General features: G+C 43.8%; 6 protein-coding genes across 10 annotated transcripts; 3 read left to right on the top strand and 3 right to left on the bottom strand.

Moving 5' to 3' along the window:
- Nucleotides 1–254: 254 nt before the first annotated feature.
- On the bottom strand, nucleotides 255–6,232 carry znf366 (zinc finger protein 366). Its single transcript, XM_049763823.1, has 7 exons — nucleotides 6,066–6,232; nucleotides 4,051–4,974; nucleotides 3,776–3,943; nucleotides 3,266–3,416; nucleotides 2,994–3,185; nucleotides 1,624–1,798; nucleotides 255–1,192 (listed from the first exon to the last, which is right to left on the bottom strand). The coding sequence occupies exons 2-7, from the start codon at nucleotides 4,965–4,967 to the stop codon at nucleotides 723–725; spliced, it is 2,073 nt and encodes a 690-aa protein (XP_049619780.1). The 5' UTR covers nucleotides 4,968–4,974; nucleotides 6,066–6,232; the 3' UTR covers nucleotides 255–722.
- Nucleotides 6,233–7,646: 1,414 nt separating this feature from the next.
- Nucleotides 7,647–8,951, top strand: LOC125994541 (isotocin-neurophysin IT 1). Its single transcript, XM_049763885.1, has 4 exons — nucleotides 7,647–7,800; nucleotides 7,867–7,991; nucleotides 8,143–8,347; nucleotides 8,631–8,951. The coding sequence occupies exons 2-4, from the start codon at nucleotides 7,872–7,874 to the stop codon at nucleotides 8,774–8,776; spliced, it is 471 nt and encodes a 156-aa protein (XP_049619842.1). The 5' UTR covers nucleotides 7,647–7,800; nucleotides 7,867–7,871; the 3' UTR covers nucleotides 8,777–8,951.
- Nucleotides 8,952–10,505: 1,554 nt separating this feature from the next.
- LOC125994340 (fatty acid-binding protein, liver-type-like) lies at nucleotides 10,506–11,864 on the top strand. The gene is made up of 4 exons (XM_049763639.1): nucleotides 10,506–10,663; nucleotides 10,735–10,907; nucleotides 11,602–11,691; nucleotides 11,780–11,864. Exons 1-4 carry the CDS (start codon nucleotides 10,597–10,599, stop codon nucleotides 11,828–11,830), a joined length of 381 nt encoding a protein of 126 aa, XP_049619596.1. The 5' UTR covers nucleotides 10,506–10,596; the 3' UTR covers nucleotides 11,831–11,864.
- A 771-nt stretch (nucleotides 11,865–12,635) lies between these two features.
- On the bottom strand, nucleotides 12,636–16,387 carry smyd1b (SET and MYND domain containing 1b). Of its 2 annotated transcripts, XM_049763637.1 has the most exons (10): nucleotides 16,244–16,387; nucleotides 15,518–15,694; nucleotides 15,237–15,450; nucleotides 14,791–14,921; nucleotides 14,646–14,684; nucleotides 14,072–14,267; nucleotides 13,590–13,682; nucleotides 13,356–13,519; nucleotides 13,028–13,196; nucleotides 12,636–12,812 (listed from the first exon to the last, which is right to left on the bottom strand). In XM_049763637.1, exons 1-10 carry the CDS (start codon nucleotides 16,363–16,365, stop codon nucleotides 12,648–12,650), a joined length of 1,470 nt encoding a protein of 489 aa, XP_049619594.1. In that variant the 5' UTR covers nucleotides 16,366–16,387; the 3' UTR covers nucleotides 12,636–12,647. The 2 variants fall into 2 exon arrangements, with proteins under 2 accessions (XP_049619594.1, XP_049619595.1); XM_049763638.1 differs by lacking the exon at nucleotides 14,646–14,684.
- Nucleotides 16,388–17,151: 764 nt separating this feature from the next.
- Nucleotides 17,152–18,478, bottom strand: sprb (sepiapterin reductase b). Its single transcript, XM_068650200.1, has 4 exons — nucleotides 18,342–18,478; nucleotides 18,048–18,279; nucleotides 17,448–17,735; nucleotides 17,152–17,306 (listed from the first exon to the last, which is right to left on the bottom strand). The coding sequence occupies exons 1-4, from the start codon at nucleotides 18,438–18,440 to the stop codon at nucleotides 17,152–17,154; spliced, it is 774 nt and encodes a 257-aa protein (XP_068506301.1). The 5' UTR covers nucleotides 18,441–18,478.
- Nucleotides 18,121–27,514, top strand: lzts3b (leucine zipper, putative tumor suppressor family member 3b). 4 transcript variants are annotated; one of them, XM_049763632.2, is made up of 10 exons: nucleotides 18,121–18,267; nucleotides 19,520–19,619; nucleotides 19,675–19,804; nucleotides 21,230–22,155; nucleotides 22,439–22,909; nucleotides 22,978–23,145; nucleotides 23,210–23,338; nucleotides 23,515–23,706; nucleotides 24,055–24,285; nucleotides 24,939–27,514. In XM_049763632.2, the coding sequence occupies exons 4-10, from the start codon at nucleotides 21,349–21,351 to the stop codon at nucleotides 25,863–25,865; spliced, it is 2,925 nt and encodes a 974-aa protein (XP_049619589.1). In that variant the 5' UTR covers nucleotides 18,121–18,267; nucleotides 19,520–19,619; nucleotides 19,675–19,804; nucleotides 21,230–21,348; the 3' UTR covers nucleotides 25,866–27,514. The 4 variants fall into 4 exon arrangements, with proteins under 4 accessions (XP_049619589.1, XP_049619590.1, XP_068506300.1 ...); XM_049763633.2 differs by having other exon boundaries at nucleotides 18,149–18,291; XM_068650199.1 differs by lacking the exon at nucleotides 18,121–18,267 and adding an exon at nucleotides 18,364–18,512.
- Nucleotides 27,515–27,598: the final 84 nt, after the last annotated feature.

The following is a 27,598-nucleotide window of genomic DNA, read 5'->3' as shown; positions in this document are numbered from 1 at the left end:
GAAGTCTTTGTGAGGGACACCCGCTGCTTGTTTTTGCACAAGCAAAAAGACAGCAAGGTGTTTTCTCTTCCTCTTCCTCTGCTTTGAAAGGGAAGCAGCGGGAGGAAAAAAAGCACAGAAATCAAGTTTTTAATATCTGGACATGTATTCAGCCTCCGGGCATACAATAAAGATGCTAAGTGCGTTTCTGCTTTTAACAGAATCATGCTTGGTTTCATATGCACTGTGTTGTCCATTAACAACATGAGACCAAATGCAAAATCACAGTTTATTTCACAAAGATTCCAGGAGCTCACATGTTAAATCATTTCCACCATATGTACAGTGATTTACAAGATTATTGCAAGAAATACCGTAATTCCTCATATAAAGAAGAAATACGATTTTAATCAACAATTCCCAAATAGCCATGTATTTTAAACCTGAGAGCCATTCTAAAATGTTACCTATGTACAAAATTAATTCTTCACAGCTTGTGTTGTTATTGTTAATTTTGGGTATAATTTCATTATCAACCGTACTAAACTTTACAGGTGAATTCATTCTCAAGTATTGTTTCAATACTTTTGTCTACCAATCAGCTGAAAAGAAAAATGGAGAACATGTTTTTGAGCCGCAGTAATGTCTACTTCTACACCTTTCTGTGACTCTTCCAGTTTCTTTATCTCACTTGCAAACATTGAACAGTTAGATGCTTACACTGAAATGTCTGCATCCACTTCTCACTCTTCATCGTCCTCCTTCGCTTTTTCTTTCCTTTCTGGCGGCCCTGTCGATTCCCTAACAATATCGGTCTGTACTCTAGTCACATTGTCAAGCTCCTCTTCCTGCTCCGACTCATCAGCATGGTCACTCGATTCTCTGTGACTTCTGTCGCCCACCCGAGAGCAGGACTCAATCCGTTTCCAGGTTGCATGAAAGCGTCTCTGTCCAGCCGGAGACCCCCGCCCTCTCACCTCCACACTGGCCGAGGGCTCATTTAAATCCTCGTCAGGGCTGTACTGACTGTGTCTGTACAAACTCTCCTCATCTTCCTCCTGGCAAGAGCTACCGGGCACGCTTTCGCCATCAGACTGCGGAAGACCGGGCAGGCCAGGGGGCTTCTGAGAAAGGTCAAAGGGCTCTTTTTGGTTGAAACGGCCCAGGAGGTTCATGGGAGAGGTAAGGCAGAAGTGCCCTCGCTGTCGGAACACTGAAATGACACAGTGAAGTTGTGATGTATTCATATAGGCCCTCATACTTGAACATGTATACAGTTTTAAAAAAAAAAAAATCAGCTTTGATAGGTTTAAAAGAACAATCCATGGTAATTCAACTACGATATAGCGGAAATTACTAAATTGGGAAAAATTTGGCATTTGGATAAAACCCCAAAAAATTGCAAGTTCAAACTATTGAAAATACACAATGAAAATTGAATATATTTTTTAAATATATCAAATTAAAATCCAGCAGTTCTAATTGATTCAACACAAATGTACCAACCTAAAAAGTTAAATACAACTGAACTGTACTTTTGCATGCCACTAGAGGGAGCCAACGCACCCCTTTGAAAATTACATATCAAAAGAATTCTGTACTGCATTCATACTGACAGAGGGTCCACATGGTGGACGTGCTTACATCTTTCATCCAGTCCTCTGTCCATGACACCATGCTTCACCTTCATATGTCTAGTGAGATTTCCCTTCAGTGTGAACTTGCTGGGACAGTAGAGACACTTAAAGGGTTTGCTGTCTGAGTGGAGGTGCATGTGGCCCATGAGGTTGTGCATCCTGTTGAACTCCTTGCCGCAGAGCTGAAAGGCAAACAAACAAACGGCAATTATCCATCTGTCCATTTTCTATCGTGTTTGGGCCTCGACTGGGTAAGAGGCAGAACACGATACCCAAGATTGGTTGCCAGCCTTTGCCCCCACATCTACCAATCACTCACTCACAAAGTCAAACACCTAACTTTATTGATACCTCAATTAGTTTTATCTTGACCTTTAGACTAAGTTACATCATATTTTACTCTTGAAAAGCCACGGCCGACCTTTCACACACAAAAAGAGATAAAGGGACAAAGGGGGATGTGCCAAGAAGCTTCTGCACACCGTTTCAATGTTGCCTAAGTGTACCTAATGAAATGTCCAGATTCTGCATCTCTAATGACTACACCTAATGGTGAATGAATGTGCAGGCGTTTCCCCTCCAATACACCCAATGCGATCCCCCGCCATCCTTGATTTCCTCTCCTCTTCTCTTCTCTCTCTCTCTCTCTCTCTCTCTCTCATCAGCACTCAAACACATAATCTCAGACACGCTCACACACAAACAGAAGGAAAACAGAAGGACAGAACGAGAGGAAGCAACAGAACAGGGAAGGGCAACTCCTCCGTCGTCCTTCCTCTCCATTCTCTTTTATTAGGGTGGTCCTTTCCTTCAGGAGGAGAGAGGGACTCGGGACTGTCCGAGAGGACCGTGAGAAAACAGGAAGCCCCCCCCCCATCCACTCCGAGCAGCAGAGAAAGCGAGATGAAATCTATTTGCGGGCCTCGTTCTCGGGGGAGGCGGGAGGCCATTGTTAGAGAGGCGGTTTTGTGCGCCGATATCCTTCCTATGAGCGAGGAGGCCGCCGCTGCCAAAAGCCTCCCTGCTATCTGGTCATGCTTCTTCTAAACACCAAGGTCAAGCTCCAGAAAAGGGTCCATCACTCTGCCAGAGCTGGCTCCACTTAACACTTTTCAGGTACTTTCTAGAGTTTACACCAGAAGTGGATGTGTGTTACATTTTTAAAACCGAGCTGTGCCGAGCCTTTCAGAGATAAGGGTATAAAAAACGTGCAGGTAAAATATGTGTGTGTCTGTCTCTATTTATTTATTTATTTATTTATTTATTTATTTATTTATTTATTTATTTATTTATTTATTTCATGGCCCAATTATTTTATACTACAACTACGTTCTACAATACTTTACACATACTTTTCCCAGCCTTTGTTCCACGCACCTTGCACTTGTAAGGCTTGATATCGGAGTGGACGATCATGTGGGCCTTGAGTGTCTGCTTCTGCACGAAGCTCTTGAAGCACTTGGGGCATTGATAGGCCCTCACGTTGGTGTGGATGAGCACGTGGCGCTTCATGTTGGCCAGCAGCGTGAACTCGCGGCCACAGATGCCACACTTGTGCTCCTTCACGCCCTGGTGGCAGAGGAAATAAACCCACATATTTCCTAAATCAACATCATCATCATACTTGGACCATTTTAAAACTCAAATACTTTGTGGGTAAGCGTGTGCTGCTTGAGGTGGTGCGACTGGATGAACTCCATCCCGCACTCGCTGCAGATATATGGACGGATGTCTTTGTGCTTCATCATGTGATTCTGCAGCTGACTCGGGTACTGGAATGTCTTCTGGCAGTCAGAGCACCTGCATGAACAACAGCTGTTGTCTCTTTATGCACAATTTCACGTAATAATTGTCCAATCGATATAATTATAGTAATTGACCAAAGCCAGAAAGAAATGTAATGGGCCATTCATTAACTGCACTCGTGCATTTTGGTGACAGAGACTCCCTACGCTTTACTTTTTAAGTATTATTGTAAAACAAAAAACTGTATTTACATACTTGGTGGTCACCAGCTGGATCTCATGTCATACTCAGAAATTTATGTTGTCAAATTTCATGTGGCTTTTATAATTGGCGATCAAATTTCCAAGACTGACATTCATCCTCTCATGAAATCTAGTTCAGACGAGTCACGTCAGGTAGTCTCAGGGTTTCACCTGTATGAAGTGGGGCCGCGGTGGGCAGTCAAGTGTCTCTTGAGCTGGGCCAGTGTGGGGAAGTCCAGACCGCACTCGACGCATACGTTGTCCTGGCCTTTCTCGTGCTTCAACTCGTGAGCGCGAAGCTCACTCGGGTAGGCGAAGCCTCGGCCACACACGTTGCAGCTGGCGGGTGGGTAACAAGTAGCTGAGAACCTGATCTGTGATGTTCCCCTCCTAAGAGATTCTCATCCCAACTCCACTCCCATATAAGAACACAACCCAGCATGTACCTGTAAGGCTTGACGTCGCTGTGCTGCATCATGTGCCTCTTCAAGTGGCTAGTCTGGGTGAAGGCCTTGTGGCAGACCTGGCACTTGTGTGGCCTCATGCCCTGATGGGTGAGCAGGTGAGTGTGCAGGTGGCTCAACTGCTTGAATAACTTCCCACACAGATGACAGCCATGGGGCTTGATGCCCTTGTGGCCCAGGATGTGCGTGACCAGGTTGTACTTGGAAGTGTAGGACTTGTCGCACATTCGGCACTTCCACCGCTTCTGCTCGCCGCCCACGTCCACGTAGTAGCTGTCGTCAACGTGAACGTTGAACGTGGGCTTCTCGCTCAGCCCGCCTCGAGGGGGGACGTCGCGATGCGCCGGCCTGACGTCCTCCCTGGGCGGGAAGGGCATGACGGGGCCGGGCATGAAAAAGGGATACGGGATGAGGCTGTGGTGGAGAGGTGGGAAGTATGATGGGTGGATGAGGAACGGAGGTGGGGGCCACATTGGAGGGGGACTGAGAGGCTCCCGTTTCACCTGAACTGGGGCATCGATGGCGGCGGTCCGCCGATGAAGCTGCAGCCTGCTTAGCTCGATCATACCGGGCCGTGTGGGTGAGGGAGGGATGGGATGAGATGAAGAGAGATAGGAGAGGGGGACCGGTTTGGCGCTGCTGCTTTCTTCCTCTTCACCACCCTCACTCCACATTTTGAAGGAAGTCCGTTTGCCTTTTGGGGAGGCTCCTTTGTAGGTACGACTGGGGCTCAACATGGGGGGGAAGTCACGCGGACCCTGCAGAGGGCTAGCCCTCTCTCCTGTGGATGGAGAACATTTCGGGGCATTTATAAGGATGGGAGGTGGGGTCACATAGAACCTGTGCTGATCTTCTCTGAATCGAGGACTTGTGGATGGTGACAAATGGATCGTTTCCATCACGGCCCTGCAGAAGGAGAACGAACGATCAGCCCTTGACTCTTACCATGTTAGGTCGGGATCGAATTTGTGGAACCTTTACAACTCAAAACCACATGGTTTCAATTCTATACGTCTTTCACTTCTTAATTTCTCAAAGATCCTCTATCCAGAAATTAGGAACTTTGTCAAAAGATCACCTGTCACCTTTTCACTTCTCCATCACCTTTTACTTGTCTCTGTTCATGTTTTTTGCTTTGAACGCAAGAACTTCCTTTTTTCTCTTCCACCCATACACTCACTTTTACAACCTAACTAATTGGCAATTACATTTTGACAGCACTGCATAACTTTAATTGATGATAAAATCCTGATTATGGAGATTGCATTCATCATTTGTCGTTTGTGTCCTGTTGTGACAGTTTTTCCAGTATTTGAAAATCAGTGCATTATCAAAATGTGACACTTGATAACAATCATTTAAATAATCACACATATATAAAGAAAAGCTCATTAAAGTTGCACAAATTATGAGTAAATATGTAAAGTCATCACACACAGAATGCACCGATGAGCTCACATTCATACTGTATATTCCCAATGGCCATTTCATTAGGTACAATAGCTAACACAATTCAATACAAGACCTGCATTACATTTTTTTTACCTTAACAAAGATAACGATGGTCAACTTTGATTGAGACTTCCAGACAAGAATTTATTTGTAATTTTCTTATTGAACTATAGTTTGTATCGGTTGCCCGCTCCCTTACTCAAGAATAGAAAACAAAAAAAAAAAAAAAACTATCAGTAGCATGCATAATCATCACCTAATGAATATCTGAGAGTGAGTATTGTTGTCTTAGTCAAGGCAGATTTGGATCTCATCAGACTATGCAGGTGTACCTATTATTATGACCAGTTGTGACAGATGCATGCTCATTTGTGCAAGAAAGGAAAGCAAAAAAAAAACAACAACATTGCTTGAATATAAGTAGTATGTGTGTGATTCTTCCACCTGTAAACATAATCTACAAACAAATACAAATTCAATTTAAAACAAGCCCCTCCTTGACCCCTTTTGTGAGTCTACTCCAATGTGTAAATGTGTGTTCATACCTGGCCAAGAGTTGTTTTGCTGTGTCGCCGTGGCTCCGTGCGGCCGTTCTCCCTCCCGCTCCCTCCTGACAATGCGCGGGCCGTTCCACAGATGAGCCTTTTTTTGGAGGGACTTAAGAAAGAGAACAGGAACAATCACTTTGTTCTCATTTTTCAGATGAGTACCTTCGGAGTGAAGGAAGGAAGGGAGGGGAGAGGAAGTCAACAAGTCGAGTGCCTTCCTGCAGAAAAATAAGGAAACACTAGATAGACATCTCCGTTTGTCGATGAAATGGGGATCTGCAGAGTTTATGGAGGAATGCAGGGAGGGCCCGGGTGGATGTTTCCAAGAGAAAACAATGCACTTTGAATGTGGAACAGCAAGCATGGAGGATGTACTGTAAACACTCATCTCTTTAATTAGAGAAAAGAGTGGAAAAAAAAATCAGCGCCGGTGTTTGGAGTGACCTCAAAAGTGTACAAGGAAAATGCCAATTGCGTAGATCATTAGGTACACCTGCACAGTTAAATTGAATCTTAAATGGAATCTAATGCTGTGCTAATATTATCATGCATTTTCAAGAAAAAAGACATTCTAGGGATTTATTTAGGATGAAATAAGCACTGAAATAAAATCGTATATGCAAAGAGGTAGATTATCAAAGCCACCATAAAACATTTCCCGAAGTCACATGACAGTGTAATAAAAATTAGTAAAGGAAGAAATGTCGTCAGCTAACTTAGGTCATTAATCAGAGTGAGTCAAGCGTGAGTAATTGAACTCATATCATTGAAAGAGGCAAACTGTCCTCTTTGGTTTGTGGACTGTCATTAGCTGTGTTAATTAACTCATGAGGTCAATTAACCTAAGGACCTGGACAATGTGGGCTTCAATCCATGCGAGAGATTAGCAAATTGGTGTTGCGTGTGTGTATCCAAATGTAGCCCATACAAAATGGCTGAATAAAATAAAATGAACACAATTCTTACAGTTGCTTGCATTGCCAAGCATCAGATCAGTATTTTCTACTCAAATTGGAGTAAAAAATGATTTTCCTCATTGACATCGATGTTTTAAAGCCTATCCATGCTGCAAGCGGCGAGAAACACCCCTGGACTTGAAACCAGCCAATCACAGGACACATTTAAAGTCGCATTCACACTCCCATTGATGCTTAAGAATAATTTACAATCTTCAATTGACCTTCCATGCAAAGCCGAGAGTCTGGATACGAACCTGCGACCTCTGAACTGTGAAGTGGACATGCTAATAAGTCATCCACCATGTTACCTGACTAGATTTTGTGTCACATCAATTTTCAGATTAATTGATTAAAATCAGATGATTTCCTGTGGCACACTTGATGATCTCTCCCAGTGTGACTAAATCCTATTAATGTCATAACAGGTACTAAAAAAAGACGACCATTGTACTCTCATCTTGCACTTTCCCACCTTCTCATAATTTCACCTTGGTGACCTGTTTGACTCGCGATCATGTAGAGCATGCACAGTCACGCACTTGAATGATTCATGAGACAAATGGTGTTGCAGACCCGTGCTGACCGTTGACCTGAGTGCTGGACAGCCCTACCAGCCAACCACAAGCGACTCATTAAGAGATCCTAAGTGGCTTTTGGCTTTCTGCGCCACTCTTAAAAAAGCGACCAGAGGAGTATATATAGGCATTGGTGAAGTGGACCAGCAAGAAGACGCATCGAAATCAGACTTTGGCGAATTTACCATTCAACAACAGGTAGGACATTTGGTTTTGTGCGACTAGTGTTTCATATTTTCTAATAAATAATCGTTCTTCTTTCAGCAAAGATGAGCGGAGCAACCGTGTCCATGTGCCTGTATTTCCTCCTGTCTGTATGCTCGGCGTGCTACATCTCCAACTGTCCCATTGGCGGGAAACGTTCCATCATGGATGCCCCCTTGCGCAAGGTTTGCTTTTTTGATGTATCGCAGGGTACTGAGCTAATAAGAGCTTGAGGGCTAACTTGTTATTTTATTGTTAGTTCAGAAATTAATATTGACAAGGCTTTATGGCTCACATGAATACTAGTTTTATTTTATCTTATTGTTTTGCTTTCAGTGCATGTCATGCGGTCCTGGGGACAGGGGCCGCTGCTTCGGCCCCAACATCTGTTGCGGTGACGGCTTCGGTTGTCTGCTGGGCTCCCCGGAATCTGCCCACTGCCTGGAGGAGAGCTATCTGCTCACCCCCTGCCAGGCTGGAGGGAGATCCTGCGGATCTGAGGGTGGCCGCTGCGCCGCTTCGGGTCTTTGTTGTGATGCAGGTATGTCATTTATGACACACAAGCTTTATCATTAAGTATGATAAAATAATACGGAATAAAGAGATCTTAATGTCAACAATAAAGAAAATGGAAATTTAAGCCCTAAATTTAAAAGCAACACTTATTCTGTGTAGCGTGAATAACCTCTGTGACCTCGTGAGCTGCATTTCTTCTTGTAAAAAGGTTCACAGCGTAAAAAGCTAGAGGGGTGGGGGGGGGGGGCTGATAAGAACACAGAGTGATTGTACTCACAAGTACTTTCCCCCCTTGGCCTTGTTTAAAGAGAGCTGCAGCGCAGACCAGTCGTGCCTCACGGATGAGGAGGCGGATGATCAATTGGGCCAATACGATGGCGGTGACACCGGTGACATCATCGTGAGGCTCCTCCATCTGGCCGCTCATGCAACTCCTCATCGACTCGGTCAGTGAGTTGACGCTGAGGGACGGAAGCGCCCCGTAGACCTTTAGTGCATATTAATATTATTAGTTGCCCATTTGAACCTCTTGTCTACATATTTTTTTAAGTATGAAAACACGAGGTGGATACTGACAGTCGTCCATCTATCTTGCATGTTGAAATAAAGTTTTGAGGAAGACAAAAAAAGTTGTGTTTCTTGCATTAACTTTAGAGAAAAACATTCAAGAAGAAGTCAAGTCAAAAAATTATTCACAATGACATGATCGCTCTGATTTGTGTAACTAGTATAAAAACAGCTTCCTGCTTCAGATTGTGTAACCAACCAATCATGGCTTGGCTTGCAAATGTCACATATGATTGGTTGTTACCTGAGCAACTGTGATGTCATCTTCAGTGGACAGCATGTGGCAAAATGGCCGCCCCCTGAAATGGATAAAAATGGGTGGATTTTGCAGCTTAATTTATGCTACACGATATTCATCGTTCGTGTTTAGACTAGTGCGCTGCATACTAAAAATCGAGAAAAAAAAAAGTTGACTTCCCTTGAATGAAACTCTACCTAGCAACTGGGAAGAAAGGGGAGGACATGCAATCTTTTTTTTATTGTCACACACTCTCATTGCAGGAATCAAACTCACGATGCCTGCACACAAGACGGGCAAGTGTACCCCTACACCATCAGCAACCCCGGAAATGCAATCTTACAGAGGGAGTCGATATTGAATCCCACTTGCTCCACACTGCCCATCAGAAATCTTATTTCCTTTAAAGGCTGACTTAGCAAAAGCCTTATCTGACTGCACTACTTCACCAAATGTACATTCATCTTTTTATCTACCAACCATCTTGTGTGTGTGTGTGCATGCATACGTGTGTGCGTGAATGTTAGTATAGTAAAAATATCAGTCATTATCTCTTACAACAGAGATTTTAAACACGCCCATGCACAGAGCACATTGGAGCACATTGGAGCACAATGATGGCCGTCGCAGTATTGGCCTGCAGTGATTGAATCTTGCTGTGACAACAGAAACATCCTCACACAGCTTATCTCCATTAGTGACCTCATCACCTGAGTAAAGTTCACACACAAGAAGGTGCACTCATTATCTCGCCTGCACTTCATATTATTAAAGCTTGTGGAAATTTACAGTTTATACATTGCCACAAATTGTAGAAAACTTAATATTCATTTATCAGCAAAAAGGTCATTTTGATTGACAGCATTAGTATTATGTATATTAGTGGCGTTCTTAAAAAAATATGATCATTTTAATTTAAAAAAAGAATTTATTACCAATTTTACTGACCTGAGTATTATTTATCATTTCAAAATAATGAAATTCATTTAAAAAAATTAAAAACATAGTAATAGTGTTTTGACTTTAGTAGATATTAGTAATAATAATTATTTGAAAAAAAAGAGTTCATTTATCTATTTAAAAATATATGTAGATCAATAAAATCTTAGTATCTACTAGCAAAGACCAATTTTTAGGTACGGGCCACAACATTACATATAGCAAAACTACACATTCAACATTGTTGTGACTTTATTTTGGTTAGCTCCAGGAAAAGGACAAAATATTAGGAACATCATCCCGACTTGTGTCTTCTTGTCATCCGCAAGCGGCCTGCAGACCCTGTAATTGGAGGCAGCTGAAATTAATGATTGCCACGGAGTGTGTGTGTGTGTGTGTGTGTGTGTGTGTGTGTGTGTGTGTGTGTGTGTGTGTGTGTGTGTGTGTGTGCATGTGTGTGTGCATGTGTGTGTGAGTATTTAAGTCCATGCGATAGCTTCTTGGCCCTTTACCTTCACTTGCCTGACACCATGTCTTTCTCTGGAAAGTACCAGCTTGAGTCTCAGGAGAACTTTGAGCCTTTCATGAAGGCCATTGGTAAAGATTTGTTCTTTTGTGACTTAAGCATTTACATAGTTTGGTTTGGGTCAGCTATTTCTTTCTTTCAGGTCTTCCTGATGACCTCATCCAGAAAGGAAAAGATGTCAAGAGTATCTCTGAGATCGAGGAAAACGGCAACAATTTTAAGGTGACGGTCACAACCGGCACAAACGTCCTCGTCAACTCTTTCACCATCGGACAGGAAGCTGAACTGGAAACTGTCACTGGCGAAAAGGTCAAGGTAAGAACGAAGAATGGATTAACAAAAATGTGGGGAATTTTAATAGATTGGTCACACTTTTCAGTGTTTAATAGTGGTAGACTGACTTTTGTACTGGTACTTTCTTTGGGTGGGATTGGTTATTGGTAGATGAGGTAGTCATTTTAAAAAAAAAAGCTCAGTTTTTGTCTTTTTTTTTTTCTTGCAATGAAATGGGTATGAAAAAATGAACATATTTGCAATTGATTCAACAATTCTGTTTTTATGAATGCAATGTTTTATTCAATGTGTAAATATTCAAATTTGAAATTGCAAATTGCATTTCTGGAATGAAAAGCAGATTAATTAGGGAGCTGCCGTTTTGTCCTGTAGCGCCCTCTGCTGTCAGCTTAAATTGATGTCAAAATGCCTTCAGCCTTGTTCTCTGACCAAAACCAGAAAACAGGTGAGCTGTGAAGTCAGCCTGAAGGCACATTGTCAATGTCGGTCAAGAGCAGTGGTGATGGTAGTTGGTATTTTAAAATAAAAAATAGATTTTATTTGTTTAAAAAAAATAAATACCTGCAGATGTTCTGAACATCAGTCTGGTAACTCAAATGCAGCTCTTGAGCACAAACTTGTTCAGCAAGTGGCTGGTATGTTTATTTTTTTTATTTTATATAAATGTTTATGTAAGTGTTCATTGTCTTGAGTGTTGCATATTTCTTTTACAAAGGCGGTGGTTCAGCGTGAAGGCAACACACTGAAAGTTAGCCTGAAAGGAATTGAGTCAGTCACGCGGCTGGAAGGCGACACAATTGTCAATGTGAGTGTTGTTGCTTTGCAATTCCACTAAAGTTCAACAATTCTCTGCACACTTAAATGTCAACCTTGCGCTCCTGTTTTTTTTTCAGACGATGACGCTTGGTGACATTGTATACAAGAGGACAAGCAAACGCGTTTAAGTGTGCGCCTGGCATAATAAAAGTATTGAAGGCACATTTGTGTTTTTGTCCAGTGGTAAAGGTCAAGACTGTTCGCTAAATATCACACCCTCCCCATTAACCAAAAATGCATTTGTAGGATTTCAGTTTTCTAGAGTGCTACAATTTGTGCTTTCACACAAAATGAATTGAACCAAACTTTTGTACATTTTCAAAGTTGGTGGTTTTCCTACTTTGCCAACTACCATGGAATAACATCAAAATGGTATCTTAGTTGGTGCAGGGATTTTTTTCTCACCTGGAAAGTAAATTTTCCAAATAAGCTATTGCAGTAAAACGTAGCAGCCATTACTGTGGGATTTTTAGTGCGGTATATTAAAGTGAGGCTACATTGAAATATTGTTATTCTTCTAGTACTTCTGTGCAAATCTAGATTAAGCCTATACATCCACATTAGAATAATTACTGTCAAAATTTATTACCAAGTTAAAATAAATTATGACCGGATATTTTCACACACAAAAAAGTTTGAGCTGGAGTCACAAATTATCTTGGCATGAGTGAATGGCTGGCTGCCTCAGTTCCCTGATTTTTAACTGCTGGACTGGTTTGGAGTGCACCCCACCTGTCACCCTAATGAAGACTAACTTGACTAAAAATAATTTATTTGCCTAACTCTAAAAACTTCTGAGTGAATTTAAAATGACCTGTGATTCACTTGCTGTCATGCTGTTAAACTGGAATGCGCTAAGGATACACTTCAGTATTGTGTAATTTTCTGCATGAGGCGTGTGTCTGTGGAACTAAGAGAGAGGAGCACACAACATTCTGTTGTGGTTTATTTTCTCCTGTGGAAAAGATTCTTGATCCCTTCCTCCATGGACTTGGGTTCATGCATCATGGTCATGGGTTTGTTCTTCAGCGCTGCCTCTCTCATGCTGTGGTAGACGTACTCGTTCTGCTTGAACATCCTCAGTTCCATCTCAGTCTGCACGCGCATTGACTGAAAGGTGGGGGAGAGGTGTATGAAGGTAGGTGCGTCACAGCACTACTTTAATCCTAATTTTTCTTCTCTTTTCTGATAGACTTGTTGCTAAATGTAACAGGTTACACAAACTAATATTGATGGAAAAAAAACATTGCTAGATTGAATCATCTGATATCACCAATAATTAAATTTAAGATCAACATCACAAGGTGACCTCATTCCTTTCGTACCTCCAAGTCCTTGGTGATGGGATGCGTGGGGCCGTGCGTGACCATGAGAATGGCGTAGGCCTTGCAGATCATCCCGTGGCCTACCTCGATCAGGCCGGCTTGCCAGTGGGTGACTCCCGCTCGCATGGCCGCCATACCGAGGGTCGCGTTGTTGGGGTGGTACAGCTTCCTACCCAACATTTTACAAAATATTTTGTCTATTCTTGGAGTAAATTTGATTTCTTGTTGCATATTTTGAAATATATAAGCTTATTGAAACAAGCTGCATCATTTTGAATCAACCCGTACTACTTGGTGCAATTAATAAATAAATAAAATCTCTACATACGTGTAGCCATCCACCATTTTGCGTGCGTATTCGGCAGCTTCCTCAAAGTACTGCAGGTAGGCCTGCACCTCGCTCATGGTGCTCCACATCCTCAGGAGGTAAATGTGCGTGTCGGCCAGGATGGGCTCCGTCTTCTCTATGCACTCCTTGCAGATCTTCACCACCTGAAGGAAGACACAATACAGGATGACAATTGAGTGGCTTCCATCTCAAAGCCTTGATGTGTCAACTCACCTCGTGATAGTCGCCCTTTAATCGGGCCTGATCCATCTTGTCCAGCATCTGATAACAGTAATCTGTGGATTCTTTCACTTGCTCCTCTGACGGCTTTGCAGAGGAGGGATGCCCATGTAAATGTAATGTGACAAAACAAGCATTGGACAAAACTTCTATTATTACGATCGACCCACCCGGTAGTTTGTACTTTTGACCTTTAACCTGTTTTTGTATTCATTTTTGTTTTATTTAAATACAAAACACGCCACTGAGTGATTTACAATAAATACCTTTCTCCAGCGTCAGCTGCCATATTTAGCTGTTTGCATTCACAGATAAAAAGGTTAACCCATCTGGAATATTCTTTGCTTTAAATAGCCTCCGTGTCTCTTCTCATGTTTCCCTTATCAGAGGTGAGTGTGCTGCCTCTAAACATAGTGTGACTGTTTCAACCAAGTGTACATCCTGCATTCTTAGAGGAGACAAATGGAAAGGCCAACCTTGACGCCATCCTGTTCCCTGCCTCCCATCTTCAGGTCATCCTTGATGCGTTCCTTGCAGTGGTGGCACGTGCAATCGAAGAAATACTGCGTCTTCAGTAGCCTCCGTCTCTCCTCCGACACGTTGATGAAGTCCACGTAGGAGACGGTCAGCTCCTCGCCCTCTGCGATCTTCCCTAATGAGCGCAGCTCAATCCTGAGGGGCGACAAAGAAGTTCTGTCAAAGCGTCGGTCAGTGCACAAGGTTTTATTTGTATTACTGTTTTAGCGGATGATCTTATTATTGGTGTGAGGATAAACCCAAATACACAAAGTGGACACAAAGTGGACACAAAGCAGCTTTCGTGTGGATGAGTAAACATATTAGCAGACAAATTAGGAAGATAAAAGTCAGCAAATATGATCCACTGATATATTTATAGATGCATAGAAAAAGGTTAGCATCTTTACGTGTGTTAGCAGAAAAGTTGGAGGTCACTTCAAAATGACAAAGGTAAGCTGCAATGGAAGAAATTGAACACAAAGTTGTTCATAGACAAACCACACACACAATTTGTACTAAGAGGTAACGCACCTCCGTTGAGAATGATACAAAGTATTCACAGCTGACTGACTGAAAGACAGTTTTACAGACACACGCGCACACATAACACAAGGTCACGTTGAAACCGGACAGTCCCAGCAAGTGTTAAGCAGAGGCACCAGACGGATTGACTCACTTGCCGTGGTTGAGGATGACGCTGCAGTTGGGCCAGCAATCGTGATTGACTAGGCACAAATTGGGGAACAGGCCCACCCCCACGGCCTGAAGGCCCCGCTGGTCGCTCACAGTGAAGCCGTTACAGTTAATCTGTACGTAGAACAGTCAAAGTATATTTTTTAACATATTTATTATTATCCCGTTAGCACTTAGCAGCGTTGCCTCCTAATCGTGCTTGTTTGCATGTTGTAAATAGTTCACATTTATGGTTCTTTGAACCAGCACTTAACAGCTATTAAAAGTTTACGGGTGAGTTTATTCTGTTGGTCTGTCTGTATGGAAATTACTTTCACATTGCTTTTTATGATTGCCAACTTCTGTACAGTTATCACTCCATCGGCACACATCATCAAAACAATCTTGGAGTTGTGTCAAAGGTGAAATAAAATACACATCAGCGCTCACCAGTCCAAAAACATGCGAGATGACTTCGCTAGTGTGCTGCTTGCAATTACGAGGCCAGTAGTCCAGGAAATTGTGGACATCCACTTTGAACTCCTTCAGATCGTCTTCTGGCATGTCTTCAATGTGGTCCTCCAGCTGGTCCAGCGTGGTCAGCTGCATGTCGGACACCACGTCGCCGTCTTTGTCCAGACGCCACATGATGCGAGCTACCAAGCTGTACCGAGGGGACAACCATACACATTGACATCCTCACCTATGTTAATTCAGTGTTCTCAACTCACCGGATGTTCTCGTTGGGCGCTTTGCCGAAGTTTTTGATGGCGGAACATTCTTGCTTGTGTTCAGCCCAGCCGGCTCGCTGGCAAGTACGGTCGCAGTAATGAGAGAACTTGCATTGGCCGCATCGCTGCAGTTTGTCTTGTCTGCGGAAACAGCTGTGGCAGATGCGCTCTGCAAGACTGAGTAGTACAGTACGGATAGTTTTAGAATGTGTTCAGGTTGAGGGTATTAGAGAAACAAAGACTAAATAACTCAAAGTAAAATAGAAAAAGCATTTACAAAATAAAATAAAAACCAAAATGCATTTTTTTTTAAAGAAACTAACTAAAATTCCATGTTAAGTATATGAAACTAACTGCAACTATAATTTTAGCAATAAAATAATTTGTTTTCCATTGTGTGACTTAAAAAAAACTAAAACTAATACTAAAACTAATTTAAAAATAAATTTCAAAAATAAACAAAAAAGAAAAACTAATATAAACTAACAAGCCTGGTCTAGAAAATAATTAAAATTAACTGAATCTATTCATTTATTCATAACGTTAGTTCAGGTCCACATATATTCATCTCTACCGGTATCAACATTTATGCATTAATCTGAAAGTGATCTGAAATTTTTTTAAAAACTTGACATTGTCTCTCCAAATGCAGTGGAAGACCTTATTCTAGAACACAAGTTAAATTAATAAAATATACTGTATGACTCCCTCCCCCAAAGCTCTTACCTGTCAAAGACAACAGCTGCGAGGCTGGGCTCGGAAAAAATAACGTCCCCGGCCCAAAATTCCTTGTTAGCTTTCAGGCCCCTCCCCTTTCCAGGTGAGTCAAATATTGTCATATTCTCCATAGCTGTGGCACTGTTTCCTGGAATGCTTGAGCACAGACGGAGGAGGAGGACAACAGGAGCGTCTTGCTGCTGGCGGCTGACTAAGTGGTCAGTTAGGGGCTGGCTTGCATCATAATCCCAAACACCAATCGTCTTCTTTTAGAAGGACAACTGCACATTGCCTGGCAAAGGTACGAAAATAGCCAGCAACTTGTTGAGCTGGACCACCAATGCACAGAACGTGGGTTGCAGTACAAATGCGACATCTCGGTCGGAAAGGTTTGTCAACGTAGCTTCAAATCGAATCAGAATTCCTCTGTAATTCGCTCTCACTCTAAAAAACATTCAGGTTAGTTTGTTTTATTCATGGATGGATGCATGTGTCAACTTAACAGGCAGGAAGACCCCCATGGCTCCCATGACTTGGTAGGTGCCATGTCCCACAGGGTTATTTTTGGCCCTCACTTGTTTCTGTCTGTCAAGAATCCGAGGTGATGTTGGACAGCTGCGAGAAAATTCACGAACACACATCTTGTAGACCCGCCCTCCAAAAAGTTTGACTTCACTGTTTGTGCTTTCTAACACACACAGACACACACACACACACTCAAAAGCATGAACTATTTTTAACTACTCCACTCATAAGACTTTTTCGCTGTGCATAAAACTTATTTTATTGTTAGCAATGGTTAGCATGCTCAAGGGCCCGCCATGCTTCATGTTTAGCTATACAGACATGAGCCAAAGCATTTTATGTATGTCGCGTAAATAGCCGGAAAATGAAGCCAAAGATATATTCTGTTGCGATTACAATTGAAAGAAGTCAATTTGTGAGCCTGTGGCAAAATCATTGTCTAAAAGAAGTCTCATTAGCTTGGTTGCAGATTCATGACATGGGTGCAGATGATACTGGATGCCGGTCAATCTTCGAATATCCTCCTGCATCTCTGTGTCCATTGGCCCTGGAAGAAGAAAAGACAAACTTCTTAAAACGCATTAAACGATAGAAACCTTAAAAAAAAACACAATGAAATGATAAATCAAAATAGAGGAGAAACATTGCATTTTTTTTTCTTACTGGCCAAATTCATGTGCGCACATACCTGGCGAGTAGCTGAGCACTTTGACGTTGGGATTCTCAGCTGCCAGCACCTTGAACATCATCTCCCTGGCTGCTTTGGCGGTGCAGTAGAGCACCCAGGAGGGCAAGGGCTGCACAGCAAAGGTTGAGGAGCAGTTGACCACGCTCCACCGCAGTCCAGCTCGCGGTGGAAAGGCCTGCAACACTCCCGCGGTCAGCGCCAGCACGGAGCTAATGTTCAAGGCCAGGTAGGAATTGACCCGGTCGAGGTCAGTGAAGTTCTCAAACGGGGAGATGTCACCCAATGAGGCTGGTGGAGAGAAGAAACATCTCTGTACTGAATTGTTATCTTCTCAGCAAAAAACATTCAAACTAGGTCATGATTGAGCTTTCCGCATGGTAGTGACTCAAAACTTACTGTGAGAGGAAACAAAATAGCTCAAGAAAAAGCATAGTAAGGTCATGGATGGGTTCAAAATCCAGACCTCAAGACAGTATAAAACCTGTAGAGACGGCTGAAACTTTCAAGAGTTTTTCTAAGAAGAAGTGGGTCAAAATCCTTTCTGTTATAAAGAAAAATGCATTGAAAACGACAGTACAGAAAACGTGCGTGGGGTCTCACCGGCGTTATTGATAAGAAGCACGTGGTCTATTTCTTTGAGACTCTGCTGTCTTGCCATGTCCACAGTGATTTCCACGCCGTCTTTTGTGCCCAGATCTGCTGCCGTACAGTGAATGGTCACGTCCTGGATGTCCTTGAGGTTTTGCAGCAGTTCATCCTTCAACTGCTGGAGCAAAAGCGTGGAGCGAGCCACCAGCAGTAACACGGAACCCGGCTTGAGGTAGTCTGCCACCTGGGGAAACAGGTGACATTGTCCTTCTTGTTTTCTTTCCAACCAACATGCTGACTACTTACAAGATTCGCAAGTGCCCGTCCGAATCCTTTGGAAGCTCCTGTGATGATGCACATGCACCTTCCCAAAGTGGTTCCATTTGCGTGAAGAACTCCAGACATTACTCCCAAGCTGAATTGCTAAAGCTGAAATGAAAGAGTGGATTCGGGAGAGGAGAAATACTCGTGCTGAATGTGAGCCTTGCGGTACTTTTATAAGCTCCCAAGAACAGGCCGCACGAAGGGATTTCATGCTCTCCATTTGCCAGTGAAAATAGTCTTGGCTAGTTTTTACATCGGGAACTAATGTAATATTTCACGTTAAATGCAAAGCAAGGGGCAGCATTTGCAGGGTCCTGAGTTGAACTACATGCAAATACACAATTTTTCATGCATATCAAGGAAGAAAATAACAACCCACACCACAATGGATAATCACTCTGGACGTTTTTCCCCCAATATCCAACAATCGGGACTTTGTTGAGTGGGAGAGCAATAAAATTCTGAAAAAATTTTGGAAATTTTTCAGCAAAACAAAAGAGCCAAACGAACAAAATTATCAAAACAGAAAAACACAGTATAATATAGCCTAAGATCACATATCTATTGTATCTCTTTCTTTCTATCACGCGGCAGCATTATCTGGTAATTATATCCTGAAATGAACCACGAGAATTCTAAAAAGTGAGGGAAATTACAAATTAAATCGAAAGAATATATTCTCTGAAACATGCAGAAACTCACATGACAAGGACTCAGATCCCTAAATAGCCGGATTTTAAAGATCACGGCGCCCTCTTGTGGCCAACTGAAACAAAAACACCCGTGTTGAAAGTATGCAGCATTTTCTATGCAAATTTGCTATTACGTCATTCTGGTTACATTTCTGTAAGAGTGCAGATGTAATATTTGTTTTGTTATGTTTTCAATAATCACTCATTTCTGCACAATATTTTTTCACGACCTCCACACTTCTGAACTTTTCATGAGCTAAACTCGTAACATTTAATACAGAAATGGGGAACCTAAGTCCTGAGCCATTCAGTCCAGGGGAGCCCTTAATCAAAATAAAAACTGTTTTGATTAGTAAATGTCTCATTGCAGCCTCAAAGACAAAACGTTGTCGCCACTGCAGATGAAATTCAGGTAGAGCTCCCTAATCTTCCCTCGAACCGATTTCTATCTCCATCCAATCCATCCAGCTCCACGTCCATCCAGGCAATTCTCCCGAGGGAGAGCACCGACTGGCCGGATGCCAAAAGGGGGCGTTTGCATCATGCAGCCAGAGGGGCGGGTCCAGAGGTGGGTGTGTGTCTCTCAGCTGATGCGCGTATCAACCGAGCGACTCCATCATCAGCATCCGACGCTGACAGCGGTCGAAGACGGCATCCCCAGCTGCACCGACGCGCGGCGGCATCGCACGATGATCGCGGCCCGCGAGATGCGGCACTGACAGCGGAACAACAACGCGGAGCCTGCAGAAAATAGTGAGTATCGTCTATGACGACGGAACGCATCGCGAGGGTTGCTGTGCACAGTCGCTTGGAGGTGGGGAGGGGTAAAACAAAACAAAAAAAATTTGGATTATAATCATGGTAATCAAAAGGTGCTGCGTTTGAACGTCCGCCCATGTTAACGAGGCCCGTGGATTTGAGTCGGGGTTTAGGATGGCGAGGAGGATTCCACGCGCGGCTGCAGCCACGGGGCCTAGTGAGTGCGTGGAAGCGCGGTGCAATGAGGGCTCGATGCGGATGCTGCTATAAAGCCGCCCTTGCCGCCCAGGGATGCAGAGAAAAGAGGGAGTGAGAGAGGGGGCGGGGTGGGGGGGTGGAGGGGTCGTGAGGGGAGAGGGCCACAGAGGCACCTACCTATAAGACACACATTCGACTACTACGACGACTACTACTACTCGTTCTACTGCTACTACTGCTACAGTCACCCGAGAGGAAGTAATGCATCTAACATTCATACTTGTTTATAAACTGTCCATGTTTGTGTGTGAGTTCCACTCAGCTATCATAATATTAGGTACACCTGCATCCCCCTCACGTAGGAAAATAAGGTGTTATTATCTATTGGAAGCACATCTCAGGATGATGCAGTGCTGTTGGACACCACTGCAAACTATAATCATAAGAATAAGCATGTTATTGAAAATGATGGCTCTTAGATAGAATGAAATAAATTTGTGTTTTATTATTTTTGCATAGGCAGAGTTACTAAAACGGCCATTTTGGTAAGACTGGATTGTAAATGCATTGAATGTGGATCATTGTTTTACTTTTTGTTTTATGAAAAAGTGCTGAAGCGTATGATTATATAGATGTTGTTGTATGTTTACAGTTGTGCCAATAAGTTTGCTGGCAGAATTTGTGGAATATTGGCGGTTTTATGGTTGTCATGTTTATCAACAGCAATTGTTGTTAGCACAGCTGTTCATGAACATTATTTGTGTTATATACATAGCACATTGTAACTTGGGTCGCTAACTTCTTAGCATGCCAATGGGCCCCCATTTCATGGAAACTTTAGATGGCATCTGTCATGGCTTGTTCATTTGAAGATAGATTGATTTTTTGATTCCGATGCTACAGATGATAGTAAATGATCCTAGGAAAAACTGGCTAATATTCATCTTAGTTTAGTATGTTAGCACGCTGCTATGAGTGAGAATGTGGCTAAGATTTTTTGCCCCGTTGCCAAATATCTGCAGGACTGCCTGTGTCGTGGCAAAAACATGTTTTGAGTAAAATTTCCATCAAATGTCACATGATAACTTGGAACCTATAAGGATGCAGTTTAGTTTCATTCGGTCGACACCAAGCGAATTTTCTCTGCTCACCATTTAGTGGAATCCTATTAATGCAATAACAATATTGTATAACACCTCTCATTTCTCTGTGTTCCTCTAGTGTGTGTGCCCCCACTACCTGCATTAGGTTGTGATGACCCACACTGCATCCAAATGTTTCTGTGACCCTCCCCAAACCTGACTCCTAACCTCTAACCCCTGACCTTTGACCCCCTCACTATGGGCAGTGTTGGCAGTGGGGTGGCAGGAGAGCAGGAATTTGCCATGAAGTCCGTAGGCACGAGGACCACGCTGCCCCGCGCTCCACCTCTTTCGCGCCGTTGCCCCGGCGACCGCAGCTGCAGCGCAGAGCGTCTGCCCCGGCCCCCCGCGACTATATCTGACGGGACGGCCTCTAGCGACGAGCGAGGGAGCGTTAGTATCGGCACCGCCACCTGTACCGACCGGCCCACTGAAACGGCCTCCACCACCAACACGGAATGTACCATGGCGGCGCCCAACAACAACAGCCAGCTGGAGTGCGGCAACGCAGCCCTCAGGAGGGAGTGGGAGAGGGAAAGGCAACGAGAACGGGGTAGAGACAGGGACCGGGACCGAGACTGGGACCGGGAGAGGTTGGATAGGGAACGAGAGCGGGAGAGGAACCGGGAGAGAGAGCGGGAGCGGGTGGAGAGAGAAAGACTGGAGCGAGAGCGGGAGAGGGAACGGGAGAGAGCCCGAGAGAGGGAGAGGGAGCGGATCGAGAGGGAGAAGATCGAAAGGGAGCGGGAGCGAGAACGGGAACGAGAGAGGGAGAGGGAACGAGAGAGGCTGGAGGGGGAACGACTGGAACGGGAGAGAGAGATGCAGGCCGCGGGTCTGGATGTCTGCGGGAACGTCGTGGGCCGAGGAGCCAACGAGAAGAACAGTGTTGGGGTGAACCAGCATCAGCACAGAGAGATGGTAGCCGCCAGAACCGACGGTGAAAATAACCAGGCGGGACACAACCCGCCCAAAATCATGGCGGTGTCGGGAAAACTGGAGCAGGTACTTGCGAATACCCTCTTTTCTCTCGCTCTTGATTCAACTGAAGCTTCGTCCATCCATTTCTCTGCCACACTGCAAAAAACAGCCTTGAGAAACAGGAACAAAGCAATGGCATGCGGAATTTATGTATATCACTTCGTTTTGGCAAAATTGTAGGCCGGTACAGCAGGAAAATTGGACTTGGCAAGAATTCTTAAAATGGAAGTCCAGTAGTCAAAAAATGTCTTATCTTTTAGTCGCTGATGAATATATTAATTTCATCCTCCCACTATCTATTTCCCAGGCAATGCAGCGAGACACCGGTCTTGTCCGTCCCTCCGCCTTCAAACCGGTGGTTCCGAAGAGTTTCCACTCCATGCAGAACCTCGTGGGCCAGGCAGGCGGGGCTGGGAGCGAGGGCAAAAGCGAGGCGAGGGCCGAAGGCTTCTGTGAGGGGAGAGGTGGCAGGAGAGGCAGGGATGGTGGAGGGGGGGAGTCAGGAGAAGTCCCGGAGGCCCTGCTCCTGGACCAGGAAAGCCCGGTGAGGGTCACCAGAGGTGAGGGAGTGGGAAACCCTAATGAGGTGGTTCCGGGGGGGATGTCCGACTCAGGCAGGAACTCTTTGACCAGCCTGCCCACCTACACGGGTTCGGGCTCTGGTTGTGGACCTCCGGCCGTACTTGGGCCGCTTAGTGCTTCCACAAGCCACATCAACAGGTTGGGCATGGCCGGTGCGGCAGCGGGCTTGGACAAGATGGAGAAGCCCGGCTACCAGGTAGACACTCCTACATACATGCATGATGCGGCATCACTATAAAATGCACTTTTTGATTTTGTCTCCAGAACGGGCTTTGTGCCTCAGACAGTGGTCGATCTTCATCAGGGAAGAGCTCCTCGTCCTATCAGAGGCTGAGTCACATGAGTGACGCACCCGGACCGTTACGCCCCTCCCCATCCTCGGATGACATCATCCAGGACCTGGAGGACCGCTTATGGGAGAAAGAGCAAGAGGTCAGTATTTGCATGACTTATTTTACACTTTATAATATTTCCCAATTTCTTCCGCGACCACTAGGTGCAGCACATGCGCCGCAACCTGGACCAAAGCGAAGCTGCCATCATTCAGGTGTTTGAGGAGAAGCAGCGAGTATGGGAGCGACAAATGGACGAGCTGAGACAGAACTATGCCTCGCGCTTGCAGCAGGTGACCTGATTTCTGATTTCCAACCATTGTCTGTAAAATATTGCTGCATGTTTTCTTCTAATCCACATGTGCAAACTATTGAACATGTTGACTTGCTAGCTGTACATGCTAATGTCATGAAAACCCAAACTCCACTTCATCAATATCACGCACATAAAATGAATATTTATCGACAGGTTACGCGGCGTGCACAGCGTTCGCAGACCGCCCTGCAAGCCCAGATAACCCGTTTGTCCCAAGACAAGAGAAGACTCCAGGAGGAGATGGCAGCCCTACTTGCCCAGCGAGAGGAGCTGGAGAGAAAGTGTCTGGATTACAGGAAGGAGCAGGCTGACATATTGCCACGTCTGGAGGAGACCAAGTGGGAGGTGAGATACAGTATGAGCACTTGAACCAAATGAAGTGCAACCTGCAAAGTTGAATGCAGTCACAGTCTGTACGGTTTAATTTGTTAGATATCATTTTAAATTGATATACAATTTTAAATTGAGATATAATTTTAATTGGTTTCGTTACCATGCTTAACATTTCTCAAATCATCCTTCATAATTAAAACAAATGGAAATGCCATTAATATGTTCCACTCCACCTCAAAAAATAATTAAAAAAAAAAAAATTGTTTTGTTTTTTATAAAGAAAACTGCACTGCAGAATGTTTTACATTTTAAAAACTATATAGAATTAGACAGTAACATAAAAACTCACCCTTGACGCAGGTGTGTCAGAAGGCCGGCGAGATCTCCTTGCTGAAGCAGCAGCTGAGAGAAAGTCAAGCTGAGGTGACGCAGCGGGCCGGAGAGATGGTGGCTCTCAGGGGCCAGCTCAAGGAGCTCAACGCCCAGCTGAGGGAGCAGGAGGAGGCCATGCTCGGACTGAAAGAGTCCTACAGCTCCAAGAGTCTGGAGTTGGAGAAGTGCGAGGCGGACCTGAGGAGGACTCTGTCCGAGGCCAGTTCCAAATTTGTTTCCTCTTCTGGCATGGAAAACAAGCATATAATTTGAGCTCTTTATGTGCAAAATTGAATTTAATAGCAAGTTATCAACTATGAAGATACTGAAAAAGAGTGAAGAGAATAAAGCACAGAAATATAATTTCCAATAAGTGCAACTGCTAGATGTAGAAGGGTTCCAGTAAATCCAAATAAGTGAAATTCTAATCCGCAAAATCCATGTTGGGAAGGAGTATCGGGAGTATGTCGAAGTGGGGGATGAACAACATTCAGGAAAAGCCAAAACAATTTCAGGTTTTTGTGCCGGATGAGCTTATAAGAAGCTTACGTAGATAAAATATGCATATTTTATGTAATGGCTTGAGGTTCATGGAAATTAAGAAAGAGTGTCTTAAAAATCCATCAATTTTCAGCAGTTTTTTTTAACAGAGAGAAACTACAAACATCATACAAAAAGTTTCAAAAAAATTATTTCCAAATTTTTTACAAATAACATTTTTGTTCATTAATCTGTGCCAGTGAGAAACGCACAAGTGATAGGCAGAACAATTAAATGCTTTTTGCCATTTCAACACAAACAAAGCACCTTCAAATCACACGTGGCCCCAAAAATTAATAAACAATGTGTTTGATTTTTTTTTTTTCCTCCAGGTTTCCATCCTCCGAGAGAAGCTTGGTGTTTTCGAGGCAGAGGTCTTGAGTCTAAAACGAGCCCTGAATGAAGTCAGCAGAGGAGCCGAGGTCGTCATGAGCCCAAATTTAGCCGCCGCGGGCCTTTTGCCACCCTGGGGAATGGTCCACTGCCCGCGAACTCCCGGTGATCAATCGACCAACTCGCTCCCCCCTACGGCCGACACCCTGCTGAGTCTTCAGAGTGATGAAGCCAAAGCTCAGAGGCAGGAGGCTCAGAGGCAGCAACGAGAAGAAGCGCAGTGGCAACAGCAGCAGCGTCAGGACGCGCACGCGCAGCAGGAAATGCAGATGCGGCAGGACGCTCACTTACGCCACGAAGCCCAACTCCGCCAGGACGCTCACCTCCGCCACGAGGCCCAGTTGCGCCACGAAGCCCAGCTCTGTCAGGAAGCCCAGCAGCGGCAGCAGGAAGCTCACTGGGACGAAGCGGGCGAGCTGCGCAGACAGCTGGAGCAGCTTCAAGCCGCCTTGCGGCTCGAGCGACAGCAACGCGAGCGCCAAGCCCTCAACTTCGACCAGGAGCGACACACCTGGCAGGACGAGAAAGAGCGGGTGCTGAAATACCAAGCCCAACTGCAGCTGAGCTACGTGGAGACCCTGCAGAAGAATCAGGCTTTGGAGAAACGCATGAGCCAACTGGGGAACAAACCCAGCGTCGCGTGCACCGTTCCCACCACCACTGTCACCAACACCTCCCCGTCCTCCTCCTCCGGTTCGCCACCACCGCAATCCCTCTCGGCTCTGTCTCCCCAACCGCCTCCATCCCTCACCCTCACCCTGTCCCCGCCCTGCGAAGACCAGAAGGGTCCGCCTTCTCTCCACCAGCTTGCCCCTCCTTGGGCAGGACCTTCACGCCTGGAGAGGATAGAGTCCACTGAAATTTAAGAACACATTCAGGGAAACGCTCCTCAAAATGCCCACTGACCCAAGACCACATCACATCGTACTGTAAGAGCATTTCAACTGACCACACACAAAAAAAACGCAGAATATTTGAATCGATCAAAACACAAAGTATATCCATTTTTAGACAGCCTTCCTCCAGGACAACAAACTGACAATGTATAGGTGACAGCACTAACACAGCGGTCGTTTATTTCATTCCCGTGCCAGGAAAAAAAAAAGGACCAAGACAATCAGGGATATTGTCAGAAATTGCAACAACAGTATTATCATTATTATTATCATGCGATATTTATTATTCATTGTAAGTCTGTGTCAGTCGTATAATGTACAAGTAGAACTAGTGGTCAGAGTGTGTGACGTTAACCTGCATTTTTGGCCAGAGAGCGCCTTACTCCATCGTTTCCAGCATGTGTACGAAAATAGTCGTGCTGGGGTTAAAAAAAAAAAAAATACAAGTGTGAATTCAATTTTCAGTGCTTTGATTATATATATGTCTATATAGGTCAATCACTTATTCCTCATTCGGTGACATCACACTGGACTTTTATCATTGAAGTCAGTTTTCATTTCATGCACAATGTCCAACATGCATGAATCAAACATATCCTCAGATACAACAGAGCTTATATTTTCTCAAATAATACTATTAATAATAAATTGAATATATGTTGAGCTGATAATCAACCCAATCCAAATAATGAGTTTGAAGCGTTTACCTTCACCTGCGGTGACTAAAACTGAACGCTAGTGGTCAGTGTTGATCCATAATGGTGCTCCGAGATGACTTTCTTTCCTCCTTAAACTGTAAGACAGTGGAAAGAAATGAATGGAAAGCACACCATCTCAATTAGTCAGGAAATAAATCCCAAAGTGAAAAAAAATAGAGAATGTATGATAAACAAGAAATAAATTCTTATAGTTCTAGATTGTACATGTGTGTGTGTGAATGAGGGAATGTGTGCGTGTGTGCCAGTTTCTAAAGACGATAGAGGGACTAGTGGCAATACTGCAAGTAAATCTATATTAAGAAAGAATTATTTCTTTTTTTTTTTTAGGACAGTAGAATGAACATGGAGGGAAGTAGGTGTTAGAGTTTGTGCATCTGATTGCATAGTTTATTTGGACTGAACAATGGGAGAATTCAGCCTAACTGCACTACATCATGTCCATGCAGTTGACATGTACATTAGAATCCAGTGTGAATATCATGGCTTTTATATGTGGTGTACATGCCAGCATACAAAGATGTTGCTCAAGAATATTAACGTATCGCTAGGGTATCACATATAGTATGATCATCTTTATTACTGTTATTATAAATGACAAAGAAAATGTGCCATTGAGTTTTCCTTTGTGTTTTTTTTTAACTGTGTAGATAGCCTATTGGCCTATCATATGGAGGTGTAACCATAGCAACCTTGTCCCCAAAAAAGAGAAAAGATGCTCCTTTTGATGTAGGTGATAAATGTAGTTGCCATATTGCATAACTGTTTAGAGAGCAAAATCAATTTTATACATGTTTCAAGTTTATTGTTTATAGTTATGTTATTAGTATTGTTCTGGCTTGATTAAAACCACATCTTTGTTAAGATCAGATGACTGAATAAACGTGAATAATTCAGCTCTAATTGTGGGACATTGTATTCCTTTTTATTGTGTTTTTTATTTATTTAAATTAAGGAGATCAAGTATTGAAATTGGTTCAAAGAAGA

The sequence above is a fragment of the Syngnathus scovelli genome, chromosome 3, assembly GCF_024217435.2.
Source record: "Syngnathus scovelli strain Florida chromosome 3, RoL_Ssco_1.2, whole genome shotgun sequence".
Classification (NCBI taxonomy): Eukaryota; Metazoa; Chordata; class Actinopteri; order Syngnathiformes; family Syngnathidae; genus Syngnathus; species Syngnathus scovelli.
This window is presented reverse-complemented; position numbering and strand designations above follow the sequence as displayed.

What these genes read in the sequence shown, in the direction of transcription:
- smyd1b (XM_049763637.1), bottom strand. Translation starts at nt 16,365, where the DNA reads ATGGAGAATATGACAATATTTGACTCACCTGGAAAGGGGAGGGGCCTG. An exon ending in GTCATCCTCAACCACGGCAA is followed by an intron (nt 14,685 to 14,790) that starts GTGAGTCAATCC and finishes ACTGTCTTTCAG; the next exon opens with TCAGTCAGCTGTGAATACTT. An exon ending in TTGTATCATTCTCAACGGAG is followed by an intron (nt 14,268 to 14,645) that starts GTGCGTTACCTC and finishes GTCGCCCCTCAG; the next exon opens with GATTGAGCTGCGCTCATTAG.
- LOC125994541 (XM_049763885.1), top strand. Translation starts at nt 7,872, where the DNA reads ATGAGCGGAGCAACCGTGTCCATGTGCCTGTATTTCCTCCTGTCTGTA. An exon ending in TGGATGCCCCCTTGCGCAAG is followed by an intron (nt 7,992 to 8,142) that starts GTTTGCTTTTTT and finishes TTTTGCTTTCAG; the next exon opens with TGCATGTCATGCGGTCCTGG. An exon ending in GGGTCTTTGTTGTGATGCAG is followed by an intron (nt 8,348 to 8,630) that starts GTATGTCATTTA and finishes CCTTGTTTAAAG; the next exon opens with AGAGCTGCAGCGCAGACCAG.
- sprb (XM_068650200.1), bottom strand. Translation starts at nt 18,440, where the DNA reads ATGTCTGGAGTTCTTCACGCAAATGGAACCACTTTGGGAAGGTGCATG. An exon ending in GCTTCTTATCAATAACGCCG is followed by an intron (nt 17,736 to 18,047) that starts GTGAGACCCCAC and finishes TCTCTCCACCAG; the next exon opens with CCTCATTGGGTGACATCTCC. An exon ending in AGTGCTCAGCTACTCGCCAG is followed by an intron (nt 17,307 to 17,447) that starts GTATGTGCGCAC and finishes TTCTTCTTCCAG; the next exon opens with GGCCAATGGACACAGAGATG.
- lzts3b (XM_049763632.2), top strand. Translation starts at nt 21,349, where the DNA reads ATGGGCAGTGTTGGCAGTGGGGTGGCAGGAGAGCAGGAATTTGCCATG. An exon ending in TGTCGGGAAAACTGGAGCAG is followed by an intron (nt 22,156 to 22,438) that starts GTACTTGCGAAT and finishes TCTATTTCCCAG; the next exon opens with GCAATGCAGCGAGACACCGG. An exon ending in TGGAGAAGCCCGGCTACCAG is followed by an intron (nt 22,910 to 22,977) that starts GTAGACACTCCT and finishes TTTTGTCTCCAG; the next exon opens with AACGGGCTTTGTGCCTCAGA.
- LOC125994340 (XM_049763639.1), top strand. Translation starts at nt 10,597, where the DNA reads ATGTCTTTCTCTGGAAAGTACCAGCTTGAGTCTCAGGAGAACTTTGAG. An exon ending in GCCTTTCATGAAGGCCATTG is followed by an intron (nt 10,664 to 10,734) that starts GTAAAGATTTGT and finishes TCTTTCTTTCAG; the next exon opens with GTCTTCCTGATGACCTCATC. An exon ending in AAGGCGACACAATTGTCAAT is followed by an intron (nt 11,692 to 11,779) that starts GTGAGTGTTGTT and finishes TTTTTTTTTCAG; the next exon opens with ACGATGACGCTTGGTGACAT.
- znf366 (XM_049763823.1), bottom strand. Translation starts at nt 4,967, where the DNA reads ATGGAAACGATCCATTTGTCACCATCCACAAGTCCTCGATTCAGAGAA. An exon ending in AGCGACGTCAAGCCTTACAG is followed by an intron (nt 3,944 to 4,050) that starts GTACATGCTGGG and finishes CCCACCCGCCAG; the next exon opens with CTGCAACGTGTGTGGCCGAG. An exon ending in CAGAGGACTGGATGAAAGAT is followed by an intron (nt 1,193 to 1,623) that starts GTAAGCACGTCC and finishes GTGTCATTTCAG; the next exon opens with TGTTCCGACAGCGAGGGCAC.